The 13,786-nt window shown below is 43.4% G+C and overlaps 1 protein-coding gene across 1 annotated transcript; it reads right to left on the bottom strand.

Annotated features, from left to right (window-relative positions):
* Positions 1-6,919: 6,919 nt before the first annotated feature.
* On the bottom strand, positions 6,920-9,999 carry LOC123449485. The gene is made up of 6 exons (XM_045126725.1): positions 9,979-9,999; positions 9,777-9,880; positions 9,605-9,668; positions 9,097-9,519; positions 8,681-8,901; positions 6,920-7,821 (listed from the first exon to the last, which is right to left on the bottom strand). The coding sequence occupies exons 2-6, from the start codon at positions 9,876-9,878 to the stop codon at positions 7,078-7,080; spliced, it is 1,554 nt and encodes a 517-aa protein (XP_044982660.1). The 5' UTR covers positions 9,879-9,880; positions 9,979-9,999; the 3' UTR covers positions 6,920-7,077.
* Between the last annotated feature and the right edge of the window lie 3,787 nt (positions 10,000-13,786).

Below are 13,786 nucleotides of genomic sequence, written 5' to 3'. Positions count from 1 at the left end.
TTAACTATTTCGCCTATCCCTCAGCCTCATATCAAGCCATAACATATCATTGCATCACATTGATGACAATGGTTTCACTCATTTGGAGATTTTCCACACAAAACTCCGAGTATGAAAGTTAGCGACAATTGTGGATTTCGCTATACATTTCACAAGTCCTCCTTTGTACTCACAATGTTTTGAGAGCACTTATTTCTTTCAGCATGAGGCCGATATCTTTGAATCCATTCCATTGATTTATCTATGGACTGGACATTGCCAAAACAACCCAGATATATACGTGAACTGTGTCAGGGTAATATCTTGAGCTTCCAACAACTGAAGCATATGGTACCATATCCGTTTACAATCTTTTCTTATTAACTTTTGGAACACCATAGTTTCCACTTCCATTACCCTTGACTATGAGAACAGGCGTAGGTTTTCTCGTATGCATGCTTTAGAGATCTTTCTTAGCATGTCCATGCGACATTCCTAATACCCCCTTTTATTCTTTTGAACTTTGAGGACAAGAACTTCTTTTCTCCTCCTGCAGTAGATTGACATCACCCCTAGCAAGTAGGACATCATCCACATGCATAGGAATTGTGAAACGAATTTCCCATTCTATAACTTTGCATGAATGCAATTGTCCTCTCATTTTCTTTGCACAAAATCTTTCGATTTAAGTCATGTTTTACGCATTTACATATTTCCTTTGGAGTCACATTTGCCTTGTAGACCCTTCATAAAGTCTATGTTAGTGAAATTCAAATGATGAAATTCCATTAACATAGACTTTATAGTAGTCACAAGTATCTGATTTTCACATGCCTAGAGACCATCAAAATCTCAGGTACTGGCACTTATTTCATATGGGGTTGTCGTTGCTCTATCATTGCCAAGAGGCAAATTCATTCTATAGTCACCCATTTCCAAAAGGCAATAGGTTTTACAGGGACCTGTATCACAAGATCCCTTGTAGAGCTAACAACAGGTGTTGTATAGGTCATACAACATGCTCCCCCAGATTACTCCATCTTCACTGAAGAAATGGCGTATCTTTAAACTTTCTTCTTTATGGCACTTTAAGCACCACCGTTGTATTCCTTAGTCTGCATTCGGAACTATAAAGATCCGAAAATACAACTGTTTCTTTTCTTTAGGGGTATCATAATGACGGTATTCAGATGACTGTCGTACTCCCCTTGACAATCATATTCTTCATTAATGGATCACTTTAGATGCATAATGTGTATCACATCATCTAAAGTACAGAGGAGTCATGAAATACACTACAATGTATTTCATGTCTCTATCTCCCCCTCGAAATGTGGCAAGAACTTTTCTGCCACAATTTCGAAACCCATTCATAGCTCTTGTGAAATGAGGAAACTTCGATTATCTAGTTTATTCATCTTATCACTTCATGTAAAATGAAGTTATAAGTTAACTAGTATGGGAGTACTTTTTCCTCATTTCATTTCGGAAACTCAATAGAGTTCTTTATCGTTGTCACTTTTGCAAGTCACACTTGCATATCACTCTTGTCTTTAGGTTCGTCTGTTACTTTTATCCTTTGTAGATTTAGTGATTACATAATGACCGTTACACATAAGGTGTACGGTCGATATAGGAAAGCTTAATAGCTACTCCATACTTTTCTCCCATAGTGGGACACATTAACCGCACATGAGTCATCATAACTTTCTCCTGTTATACAGGATAAGACCTTTGCCATAATTTCTCCCGCCATACACGGATTGTTGACATAATACAATGTCAACTTTACCCGGTTACGCAGGCATTCTTCTCATACTTTTCCCGCCATGCGGGTAATTCCCTTTAAGGGACATCATGAATGCCATAATTGGCTCTTTTGACTGCATCAAATTCAGAAATAAATCTGAATTATCTTTGACACACATGTTTGATCCGACGTTGGTCGAATTAAACATGCATGTTGCTTCTTTCATTTCAATCATGTTGACTGAAAAAAGGAGACTCCATCATAGAGAGTACATGAAAGACATTCGTCAACCAAGACTCTCAATGATCTGTCTCTTTTCTTTCTTGAATTAATATCCAAGAGTTCTTTTCTTTTGAAGCCATTCTTTAGAGAGAATTTATTCCCTCAAGTTATGACCTTTCTTTTCAATCTATCGGGTCACTAGTACCCAACATTCGCTTTCATGAGTGAAAGCTTGAATAACTTTTAGTCTGAGAAAACTTAGTCAATAAACAACGGTAATGAGCATAAAAATAACCCTAGTTGGTCTGATTAAAATCATGCACATTAAACCCTTTTGAACTTTCTGGAATATTATAAATCACCGTTGTGGCAAAATTAGAATAAAGCATCATTCTTCTGCATTAATTCCATATCACCGTTGGGCAGAAATGGAAATAATGCATATAACTCATAAACAATGTGATGATAGTATTTCTATTGAACAATTTTGCTAAGAAATAATAATCATCATCATTAATCATATGCATTTCTTTATCTATGCTCCGAAAATTGATCACTTTGATACAAAATTTATCAGAGATTTAAGCTTTAAACATAAGATAACTCATACAATTATAGTATTGTTATCATCAACGTTGGTCAGAAAACAACAATACCATATTTAACTTTAAAACAACATCATTCTATTGACATAGCGGAAAATGTTTGAATCTTATTTCACCCACAAGGGAAAAACTTTGCTAATAACAGTTCTTCCAATTAAATTTTCCCGTTGGTTCCAATTTAATTGGAGGACTAAATCTTTTTACTTTGCAGCGGAAATACGTGAGTATGAAAATTCATACACCTTTACAGAAAATTATTCTGTGAAAAATAAAAAATTCATGAACTTTATTTTCCTTTTATAAAATCCATGAACTTTTCTCTTTCTGAAAATATTTCTTTTTATTTTCAGAACCTTTTATTTTTCTTTGCAGAAAAAAAACATATTACTATTACAGAAAAATATTATGTCATAATTAAAATTCATGAAATTATAATCCTTTTTATAAAATTCATGAACTTTTCTTTTTCTGAAAATCTTCTTTTATTTTCAGAACCATTTATTTTTCTTTTCAGAAAAATCATGTTACTATTACAGAAAAATATATTCTGTCATAATTAAAAAAATCATGAACAATATTAATGCTTTTATAAAGGTCATGAACTTTTCCTTTTCTGAGAAAACTATTTTGTTCTCCAAAATCTTTCTATTTTTCTTTGCAGAGACAAACTGTCAATACTCTTTGGGCCACCGAGCCTGCTCCCGCGCAGCTTCTAATCTGCTGGGTGAAACGTGCAAGGCCAGCCTAGCCTTGGCCTGTTGGGCCGCCGGCCTCAGCCGCCTGCCTTTCGGCCCTTTGGCCCGCTAGGGGTTAGGGTTTGCATCCTGGCCGTCCATCGGGATCGAACGGCCGCCCGACTCTTTCGCCGGGTCAAAACCAACAGGAGACGAGGCCGGGGCTTAGTCTCCCCCCGCGCGCTGCTCTACTCGTACTGGAGCAGCTCGAGGGCAGCTTTCCCTTTCTCTCGCGCGGACCACGCCGGCCGCCGGCGACTGCCAGGCCACTTCGACGCGTGTTGGCTCTCTCTCCCACCGCCGGCAACGGCGACCAAGGTCCCCCGCGCCGTGCGCGTTGGCCTCACCTTCTCGCCGTTCTCCCCGCGCGAGCAGCAGCATCCGCCGGCCGCCGGCGCCTGGGCCGAGCCCTCCGCGCCGTGCGCGCCGCGCAGGCCGAGCGCATCTCCCTTCGAGTGGAGGCTCCATGCCCCGTTCCCTTTCTCCGTTGCGTGCTGCCTCTTGCTGTAGACAGCAGCAGCCAGCCGCAGGCTGCCGGCGAGGGCTAGCCCCGATGGCGCTCTCTCGTGCGTACCACGCCGACGGCGAGCAGGGCCACGCCGACCGTGCTACCTTCCTGATCTCTCCCCCGGAGCCATGACCTTCCCCTCGCCGGCTGCGCATCCGCCTTGCGGTGGGTGCGCCGCCGTCGAGCGGTCGGCTGTGGTTCCTTCTTCTTTCTTTCTTTACTGTGATGGAGAGAGAGATCCAGCGGACCTTTACTTTTCGGTTCTTGGCAGCTCCGTTGACATCCCCCTCGCCAGCTGCACGTTCACCTTGCGGTGAGCGTGCCGCCGTCGAGCGGTTTGGTGATGAAGCTTGTACTTTGCCCCCGTAGGGGCGGCTTTCTTTGCTTGTCTTTCCCCTCCTTTTTTTTTGTTTGCTTTTTCTTTTGCGGATTGAATCCGTATACTTTTCTTGGTTTTTCTTTTGGATCTAGATCCGTACTTTGCCTCCGAGGAGGTAGGTTCTTCTTCCCCACACCTCGGCTTGCCGATGCGTGTGGGGATCGAGAGGAACAGGCGCAGCCTTGCGGCGGTGCTACTTTGCCGGAGAGAACTCCGGTGAAGCTTTCTTTTCTTTGATCTTTGCCCTTCTCGGGTTCATATCGGGGAGGGAGGAAACTTTACTTTTCAACCGAAAACACATCAAAAGCCTCGTGGCTCATGATACCATTGATAGATCCAGTGGATCGACAAAGCTAGATGTGTTCGGTTAGAGTGGTGGTAGATTACCTTATGCCGTACTCGATGAGCTCCCTCCGGTCGTCCATGGTGAGGTGGGGACGACGGTGGTGAGGGAGAGAGATCCAGTGGCGGCGGCGATGGACTTCCCATCGCTTCAGTGCTACCCTCTGGATCGGATTAGGGTTAGGAGTGGGGAACCAGTGGCGGCGGCGAACCTCGTAACTTGTGCCATGGTCCCCACCTCATCATATAGCACTGCGCGACAGGGGCCCACCAGTCTTACTTGGGCTGGACGCCCCCGATCAGGGCGTGAGTCAAGTCCAATGGGCCGTTGGGTCCTTTGGGTAAAGAGATCAACCTAACAGGCTGGACGCCTAGGCCATCCATGGCGACGGCCCGCCTCCGTCCGTCCGTCCAACTCACACAGTCGGGTGCGCGCGGTGGCTTAGGTCGGCTGGGCGCCCACGTCGCCGGCTCTCCGGCGGTAGGATGCCTCTTGTCTCACCCTGTGCATGCGCGTGCTCCACATCACCATCATTTTCTTCACTCCCCCATGGCCACGGCCTCTGCATACAAGATACCATGGATTTCGGTAATTCCAGTGACGGTATTTGTTATATGTGGATAGAGGAATGCATCTCTTCCATTACCACCATGAGCGAGCGAGTTTATCTAGCACTCTTCTTTTTCTGTTTTTTTAATCAATTCGTCGAATTGCAGAGCGCTCTGCTCCTGCCACCGAGGGTGCCCCAGGACCAGGAGCACTCTTCTTTTTCTGTCCGTTTTGTTTTCTCAGTTGTTGTTAATGGTCAATCATGTGATAGATTCAGGAGCAGCTATGTATGCAGGGATGCCCTTTCTCTACCTCCATGTCGGTCAGTCGGTTTGTGCTCGCTCAGGTAAATCTCTCTCTATCTCTCTCCCTCTATTGATGAACTGCAGGGTGTCTCCATGATCACCTCGTCATCCACGCTATTGCTAGTGACATGTGGCTCCCTTCCAATAAGGCTTGGAGTGGGCAGTTAATTGACACTCTTTTTGAACAGGACGCGACAAGTATTATTGATAGAGAAACTCCTCTTCTTCAATCTGAAGGGAGATGCAGACACGCTTTGCTGGACCCTTGCTCCCACAGGAAAATGCAGCTCTAAAAGTGCATATATATTTATACATTAAGTTTGCAGCTACTCCAGCAGGAGGGGGAACCGCAACCGATGCAGGTATGAGGTATCTACACTTACTAAAACTCTTTTGAAGCAGATAATACGGACATGCACGGTGCAGACTAGACTTCCGCGTGGAGGCTTGATCAGGAAAGCATTGCCAATATATCCTTGGTAAAAAAAAAGGCTGGTAGGCTGTTTATTGTTACAGATTTGGCAGAGGATCTTGGTATTTTTTTTTCTTATGCCATTTTGCCAAACCTTGTTGCTTCTCTCATCCATCATCTTTAAGATCTGAAAGCCTTACTTTTACAAGCTACAGATTCTACTATACCTTATGGCTCCCTGTCCCTGAACAATATTCTTACTTTTATATCAAAGTCTAGAAATGACAACCTTCTTTGCAAGGAAACCATCCTCTCCTTTCCAGGGTCTTTTGTTGTTGCATATAGGCAATCATCAACAGCCTGTATGTAACTTGATGCACAAACAAAGGGAAAGATATGGCTCAAGCAGCTCACAGGGTACCTGCATTCCCTACGGGGGAGCAGAAGGTACTTGCAGCAGGGATCAAAATATCCGCCGCGTGGAGGGGTCAGAGGCCAACTAATAGCACTGCTGCAGCTCAGGCAGGGATTGTAATTCAGAGGACAAGTTTGGAGTGCGCATTTCAGGCTAAACTAACTGATGATGCAACATCACCACTTGAGGCTGAAGCAACAGCCAAGCATTCTGAGTAATGTAATGCCACAGGAGTAATTCCCTTAGACGGGTGCCATCTCACGGTGTGTTTGTAACAAAACCCTGTCCTTAATTAATGAAAAACGGCAAGTCTGTTTGCCTTGTTTAAAAAAAAATGCATCTTGGAAGTTGCTCTTCTGTCGCTTCAGGCACTCTTCATTTAAAAAAAAATGAAGGAGGTTATATTCCTAACGTACAAGGCAAAAGCCAGGGTCTAGTCCAGGTCACTGGGAAATCAGGTCCATTCTGGCTGAATGTAACTCAAACTTCTTCACACCCAGGCTTACCACTGGTAGCTCAAATTCTGCAATGACAGTATAAAAAAAAACATCTTCTATGACTGTGGCGCTATGACAGTTTTCATGCATTCGCCGGCTGGGTGGGTCATGGGCAGCCTAAACAAGAATAATCTTGGTTACCACTACTGAGTACTCCAGTACTTACTTAAAACAAATATTATGGTGCTTGTGATGACACCAAAGATATACCAAGTAATGGGTAATCAGTAATGGTAAGATAACATTAAGATAATCAGTATCTCAAGTAATGGGTAATTAAGTGCATTACATAGTTTTATGTTGCTGACAAGACTGAAACACATGCGCTTAACTTGCTGACCGCATAGTCTTCTCATCCTAGCCAGAAATTAGCAATGTACTAACATATCTTATAAATTATAAGATCACCAAAGCATCCACGATTGCCTTGGAACACCAACTCCCACATCCACGAGTTGACAGTTAGTGGGGGCTGTGGCAGAGAAAACAATCTTTGATGGACTAATCTCGACATTGGCCTGGATAAAACAGCTTTCCACGAAACCTTCAACTGCAGCTTGTAGGAACCATAAGTGCAAAACTCCTCCTCACAAGGGTATTGCAGAGAGACCACAGTGCCTTCGTTTTCATCATGGCTATCAACAAAGCAGACATTGAGCACCATTTCTCCGTCATCCTCGTCGATAGGGACAGCTATCAAATTACGAGATAGCGCAAGCGAGCCATCATCTCTGACTAGTCCCCGACCACCTGCAACCTCTTCACTGCTGTCATCATCGTAATCAAATAGGGTCATAGGATTCTCTTCGAAGTCATCGGTCCAAGCAATCACTTTGCCGCGGAAAGGCACACCACGAGGTCCCTCCAGAATTTTGACTTCAAGGGTGGCCTCCACAGGATGCCAAACAGGGTTGCATAACAATTCGATTGTGCTACGCCAACTAGTCAGACAATCAGCCATAGCTCGACCACCATAGCAGTTCAGATTGTGCTCCACTACACCTTTGCTAAAATCTCCTTCTGCAACCCCAGAAACCCCCTTGATCTTTAAGTTGATCTCGAAAAACATGCTATCTCGTGCAATAAATGCTCGACTTGGTCCTGTCAAAGTTAATTCATCCTCCTGCACATAATACGTATACTAAGTTACTAAACAAGCTATATCAAAATATAGTGTGAAACCAAGTTAATTTGACCAATGTAAGTTCAAGGGACTCCAAGATAATGCTAAACTAGCTAGGGTAACATCACCTCTCCCTCTTACCTCTCGCAAAGAAAATTCACATGAGACCAAAAGGCAAACAGTTTGAGACACGGTGTGATTCGACAATTGGGAATTAAAATATAAAAACTATGGCAACGGAATTATGGCTCAGAAGATTAGCAGTCAGGTGCAAAAACTGTCGTGTTTTCAAATAGAATGGTAATCTCTCCAACTTTTACATCTGCAAAGTTTGATGAGATCATGTTGATTGACAATTAGGAAGAATATTTATAGGAACTATGACAACAGAATGATACCTCGCAACATAATGGTGAGTTGCCAGAAACCATCATTTCTCCTATTACAATTATAATGCACAAATATAAAAGCTTTTACATCAACAAAGTGTATACTGTACGAAACTGGTTTTCTGAATCATGATATTCGCAACTACAAAGGATGTCAAGAATTATTTCAGTTAAAATAGATATATACAAGCTGTGCATCACTAGAGAAAGTAGAAGAACCTAGCATATATGTTGGGAGTATACAACTATTTACGTGCTATGGTACAGAACGAGTCTACAGACCTAGAATTAATATGAAAACATACTGGTGTGACTATTCATTATGGCAGTGATCAAACAAGCACTCTTCTATCCACAGTTGATTAATGGTGAGGGCAACATTTAGACTTGATTAGCATGTATCAGTATTCAGTAATATACAGTAGTAAGCAAACACTACGGAGACTGAGGCAGGACGAACCTATACATACCGAAGAGGTGATGAGCTGGGGATCATCACTTTCACGCTTGAACAGATACACACATTTGTAGTCGACCGCATCCCTTACGAGAACAGTGCCAAATACCCTGATAGGGTAGCCCACATCGGATTTAATAACCTTCAAGTACACAACGTTGATAGATGATGGCACAGTCTTGCTCCAGTCACAAGAAGGAAGCTCTTTAAGCGGCGGTCCATGGATAGCGTCAGCTGTAAATTAAGGCCAGCGGCCAAACAAATCAGAACCAACAAGGGGGCGAGATGCATGAATTATTACTCCAACAAATGGATACCTTCCAGTGGAAGGGAAACTGAGATAATATAAATCTAACCCCATCCAAATCTATGCCATTCTAGCTAATGAGGGCATGCCAATTGAAATATAGTAGTTGTGGATATACTTACACTCTTCATCAAGGTCGTAGAAGGCTATGTTGAACTTGTGGACGCGGGTAGGGACAAGGGCATTCCTCTTGGGGTCAAGGTCAGCCAACCCTTTGCAGCGAAGTATGTGAAGAACCTGCCATGTCTTCTCCCAGAATGTTAGCTCCGGCTCTGGTTCTGGCTCCGGCTCGGACTCAAGGTCTTCCTCTGGCTCCGACTCCGACTCCGACTCAAGCTCTTGCTCTGGCTCGGACTCAAGGTCTTCCTCTGGCTCCGACTCCGACTCCGACTCAAGCTCTTGCTCTGGCTGCGGCGGCGGTTCAATCTCCTCCAATGAGACCTTCAGGTTCAGCAGCAACGCTTTCTCTTGCAAGTTGAGCTCCACCTCAGGCTCAAGCCCCCGCTGCGGCAGCAAGGAATCGTCGTTTCTATAGTCCAAAACAACTGCAAAACAAGGACGCGGTTAAGTAGTCTTAGCCCAAAAGGACCAACAAAGACGGCAGACTTGCTCGTCGGTCCGCAACCATACCGCCGCTGCTGTAGGTGCAAGGATGAGTATGCTTCAACTGCTCATTATGGTCCTCAGACAAGATCTTGCAGCCACCAAACCAAAAAATAAGGAATAAGAAACTGCAACGCATCATATATCATAGGAGAAGGGATGGAACGAGAGCGGGGGGGGGGGGGGGGGGGGGGGGTACCGTGGTGCTGCTGGATCGTGTGGCATCCGGAGTGGTCTCAGGTTGGCGAAATCCCTCTTCCTCCCGCACCCCGCGTAGCAGGTAATCCGCTTCCGACGTCATTCCTGCACACACGCACACGCACGCACATTGGACGAATCCAAAATTCAGATTGTGTCGGAAGGTTAAGGGGTCGATCGACGAGTTCAGCTTCAGCTCCGACCGTCCAGGAGCCTCTCCGACCCCGACTCCCGCCGGCGCCAAACCCTCGGCCTGCTCCAACTTGCTATATACACATATAAATAAAATTGGGCCGACTCCGAGTCTCCGACTCGCAGGGGGGATCGATCGAGGAGAGGAGCGTACCGTCGTATCCGGTTGGCTAGCGCGCCGCCTGGCGCTCGCCCTCGCCCTCGCTCGCCGGCACCACCGGCGAATTTGGGAAGCTGCCGCCGCAGAGGAAGAGGAACGGGGGGTCACCAAGAAAAAGAAAAAGAAAAAGAAAAAGGGGTTCCGGGAGGAAGAGGAACGGGGGATCACCAAGAAAGTAAACGGATCGGTCAATCCTAACTGTAAGAACCGTAGGGCCCGTTCGGACTTATATGGGCCAGTTCTTCTGGGCTTAAAAATAAGCTGCCTCCCCCAGCTTATATGGGCCAGTTCTTCTGGACTTATATGCACACCCATGCACGACACGTCACATGCTAAATGGGGCGGGTCCGACACCCGACACGCCAAGGGCCATACCTGAGCCCTGAAGGCTGGGCACGCGGGCTGACACGAAAAAACCCGTTTATTTATTTTATTCTTACTAGCAAAAGGGGTTGTGTGTTGCAACGGAAGAAAAAAAATCTTCAGTAGCCATGACTACATTTTGATACATCACCGATATACACTATCGCTCTCAATTTCATGAAATCATGACCAATTTTTGAAATCATGAACATTATTTTAACTCGTGCACATATCTAAAATCGAGAAAAAAAATTAAAGAGCAATGGCACATCTACGTACTGATTTACGTAAAGTTTTGAAGATATATGTGATGTGGGAGTTTTTCATTGGATTAAAGGAGTGGATGAGCCCATCCCATCTGAAAATCAGGGGGGTAGATTAGATGGAAGTCGTAAGACGTACATATGCATTTGTAGGTTTAGGATTTTTGTTTTTTAAATTCATGAACACTTTTACAAATTTTCAAACATTTTCTAAAATCAAGATCATTTTTGGAATTTATGAACATCTTATACTATTTTCAAACATTTAAAATGAAATTGTGAATTTTTTTAGACAATTTTCTTGAATTGGCACACATAGATCGGGAGTGCCAGAAGACCTCTTCCCGGCACCCTGCCAGAGGGAGGATTGACCTCCGGAAGCTTCTCCACCATCATGGACGCTTACCGGACGTGTCGTGAGTAGTACTTCTTGGACCATGGGTTCATGACCAGTAGCTATGTGATGTCTTCTCTTCAATCTTATGCTTCAATTCTTAGCCCTTGTGAGCTGCCCTATATTATCAAGGCATCTATGTAATTTACATGTTGCTGCTATGTTGAGTCTGCCCTACCTGATGTTAGGGTTTCCTGCAAAAAGAGAGGCCCGGTAGGGTTTCGGGACGAGGAAGAGGAAGAGGAATGGAGGATGACCAAGAAAAAAAACAGATCGCTCAATCCTAACTACTATAAGAACCGTAGGGCCCGTTCGGACATGGGTCAGACTTATATGGGTCAGTTCTTCTGGGCTTAAAAATAAGCTACCTCCCCCAGCTTAAAAAATAAGTCGTTTCTTAAATTTGTTGAGCATTCTAAGTGGACATGGGGTATATGAGCTCGAGCTCATATACTTTCGGATGAACAGTAAAATTAGCAAATATAGTAAAAAGAAAATCAAAAAGTCTGAAATTTTGGGACATAAAACATTGATGTTTTTTACATGCGTGCAAAATTTCATGGTGAAATCACATTTGTGGAGGGGTGGAAAAAAAACAAAATCAATGCTTCAAAAATAGTGTTTTTGTAAGCATTTTGGAGCATCAATTTTGTTTTTTGGTGTACACCTCCAGGAATGTGATTCTGTTACGAATTTTTTGCATGCATGTAGGAAAAACATCAATGTTTCTTACCATAAACTTTTAGCATGTTTTGAATAATTTTACTACTTTTTGGATTTTATTGTTCATCCGAGAGCATGTGAGCTCGAGCTCAGAATAGCACTTTTGCTTCTAAGTGAGTTATTCTATAGCTAGTTACGGGAAAATTTGGGAAAGGGGGCAACTTATTTTTTAAGCCGCTAAGAAAACTGGTCCTATATCTATTTCACGTGAACGGGTCCAAGTTGGCCCAGCCCATGTACGCCTTTTTTCATATTATCTTCTTGTTTATCTCTCATTTTTTTTTGCACAGAGGACAAGAGACTAGATACCAACTTGAAGATACAACATCGCCATCTGCTTGAGTCTGGTCACTATGAGGAAAATAAATCCCTAACCTAAACTATTACCCGCAACGGAGGTTCTGCAACCGGCTGCCTAAGTGGAAGGCAAGGGAGGTAGATCCATGGGCTTACATGCAAAGGGTGAAGGGGATGAGTGCCCTAGCCGCCGCATTCGCACGAGAAAAAGAGGAAAAGTTTCGTTTCATTGCAAACGGAAACCATCCTCTCCTTACCGTCAATGACCTCCATTGGCTCCTCACCTCGAGACAATTCTTGACGGAACTGGCCAAACGGATCGGCCCGACATGACATGATCCGGCCCAACGTAATCGTGGCAGAGAACAATGTTACACATATAGACCACATTCTATAGAATTAAAGGCCCTGTTTCGAACCGCAACAGATTATGATAATCTGGATTGTAAAGATAGATTATATATTCTGGTTAATAAATATAATCTAGGTGTGCATGTTTGGAGGCAAGATTATATAAACTGTAATTCAGGTTTTACATTGCATAATGATATGTCTGCCCTCTGTTTTTTTAAAGTGAAGGTTGGTGGTGCCAGGAATGTAATTATCTCCAACTTTACAAGGATAATGGGTCATTAGCAATCCATAATCTGATTTTAGCTGGGGTACAGTAGTTTGTCAGTTTTTAATAATCTGTCCATCTAGTTTTTATAATCTACATCATAATATGTTCTGTTTGAAGACAGAATAAATTATGAAAACTGAATTATATAATCTTGGTGTTTTCACGCCTAAGTTACAAACTTGTGTGATAGTTTTTGGTTGGATGGAAAATTAGAAGCACAACCCACGTTTGAATTCAAGGCGAAGAGAGATTGGTTAGCGGGAGGGGTCTGTGTGATTATTCCGTAACCAGGCCGTAAATATAGCATTTTTAATCTTAAGACACCAAACTTACAAGGTTTTATCATTTTTAAGTATGTGCTTGAAATGCTCTAAGAGATAAATACACTAGCAGTCACTGAAGTTGAGGTCGAAGCACAATACGGTCACTGGACTTTAGAATACGCTCCCGTACGTTGTAACGGGAGAGAAAAAATACCACACGTTTTTAATTTTTTTTATAATTATTTTAATTTATTAAAATAATAAGCTAACTAACTAATGTAGTCAGTCATATCCTATTTTATTGAGAAATCAACCCGTTCATTGTTAATTTCACCATGATGAGAAATTGAGCGGGACAAACAAAGCAAAACAAAGAGGCTACGTGAATTGATGAATAAAGATGCTACGTGAATTGATCAATGTACTGTTATCTTATTTCACTCATGGGGTAGAGAATGGGATCAGATGACAAACTGAAGGTGATGTTCCATTCTCTGTCTCTACAACAATACAATCTTACATTCAATACATTCATTCATCAGCAAACAAATCCTCACAAAAACAAAATTTCTTGTCGGTGCTTGGCACACGGTTGGAGACATGGGAAGGCGATCTCACCAGATGATGAGTTCCTGCCGGAGGAGGGGATACGATGAGGGGATCAAGGGTTAGGCGCCTCTATCTGGCCATAAGGAGTCGCCGTTGCCGCACCATAACCTCGAAATTCCCTGTGT

Source organism: Hordeum vulgare, chromosome 4H (assembly GCF_904849725.1).
Source record: "Hordeum vulgare subsp. vulgare chromosome 4H, MorexV3_pseudomolecules_assembly, whole genome shotgun sequence".
NCBI classification, from domain to species: Eukaryota; Viridiplantae; Streptophyta; class Magnoliopsida; order Poales; family Poaceae; genus Hordeum; species Hordeum vulgare.
Note: the sequence above shows the minus strand (reverse complement) of the source record. Positions and strands in the feature narration are given on the sequence as shown.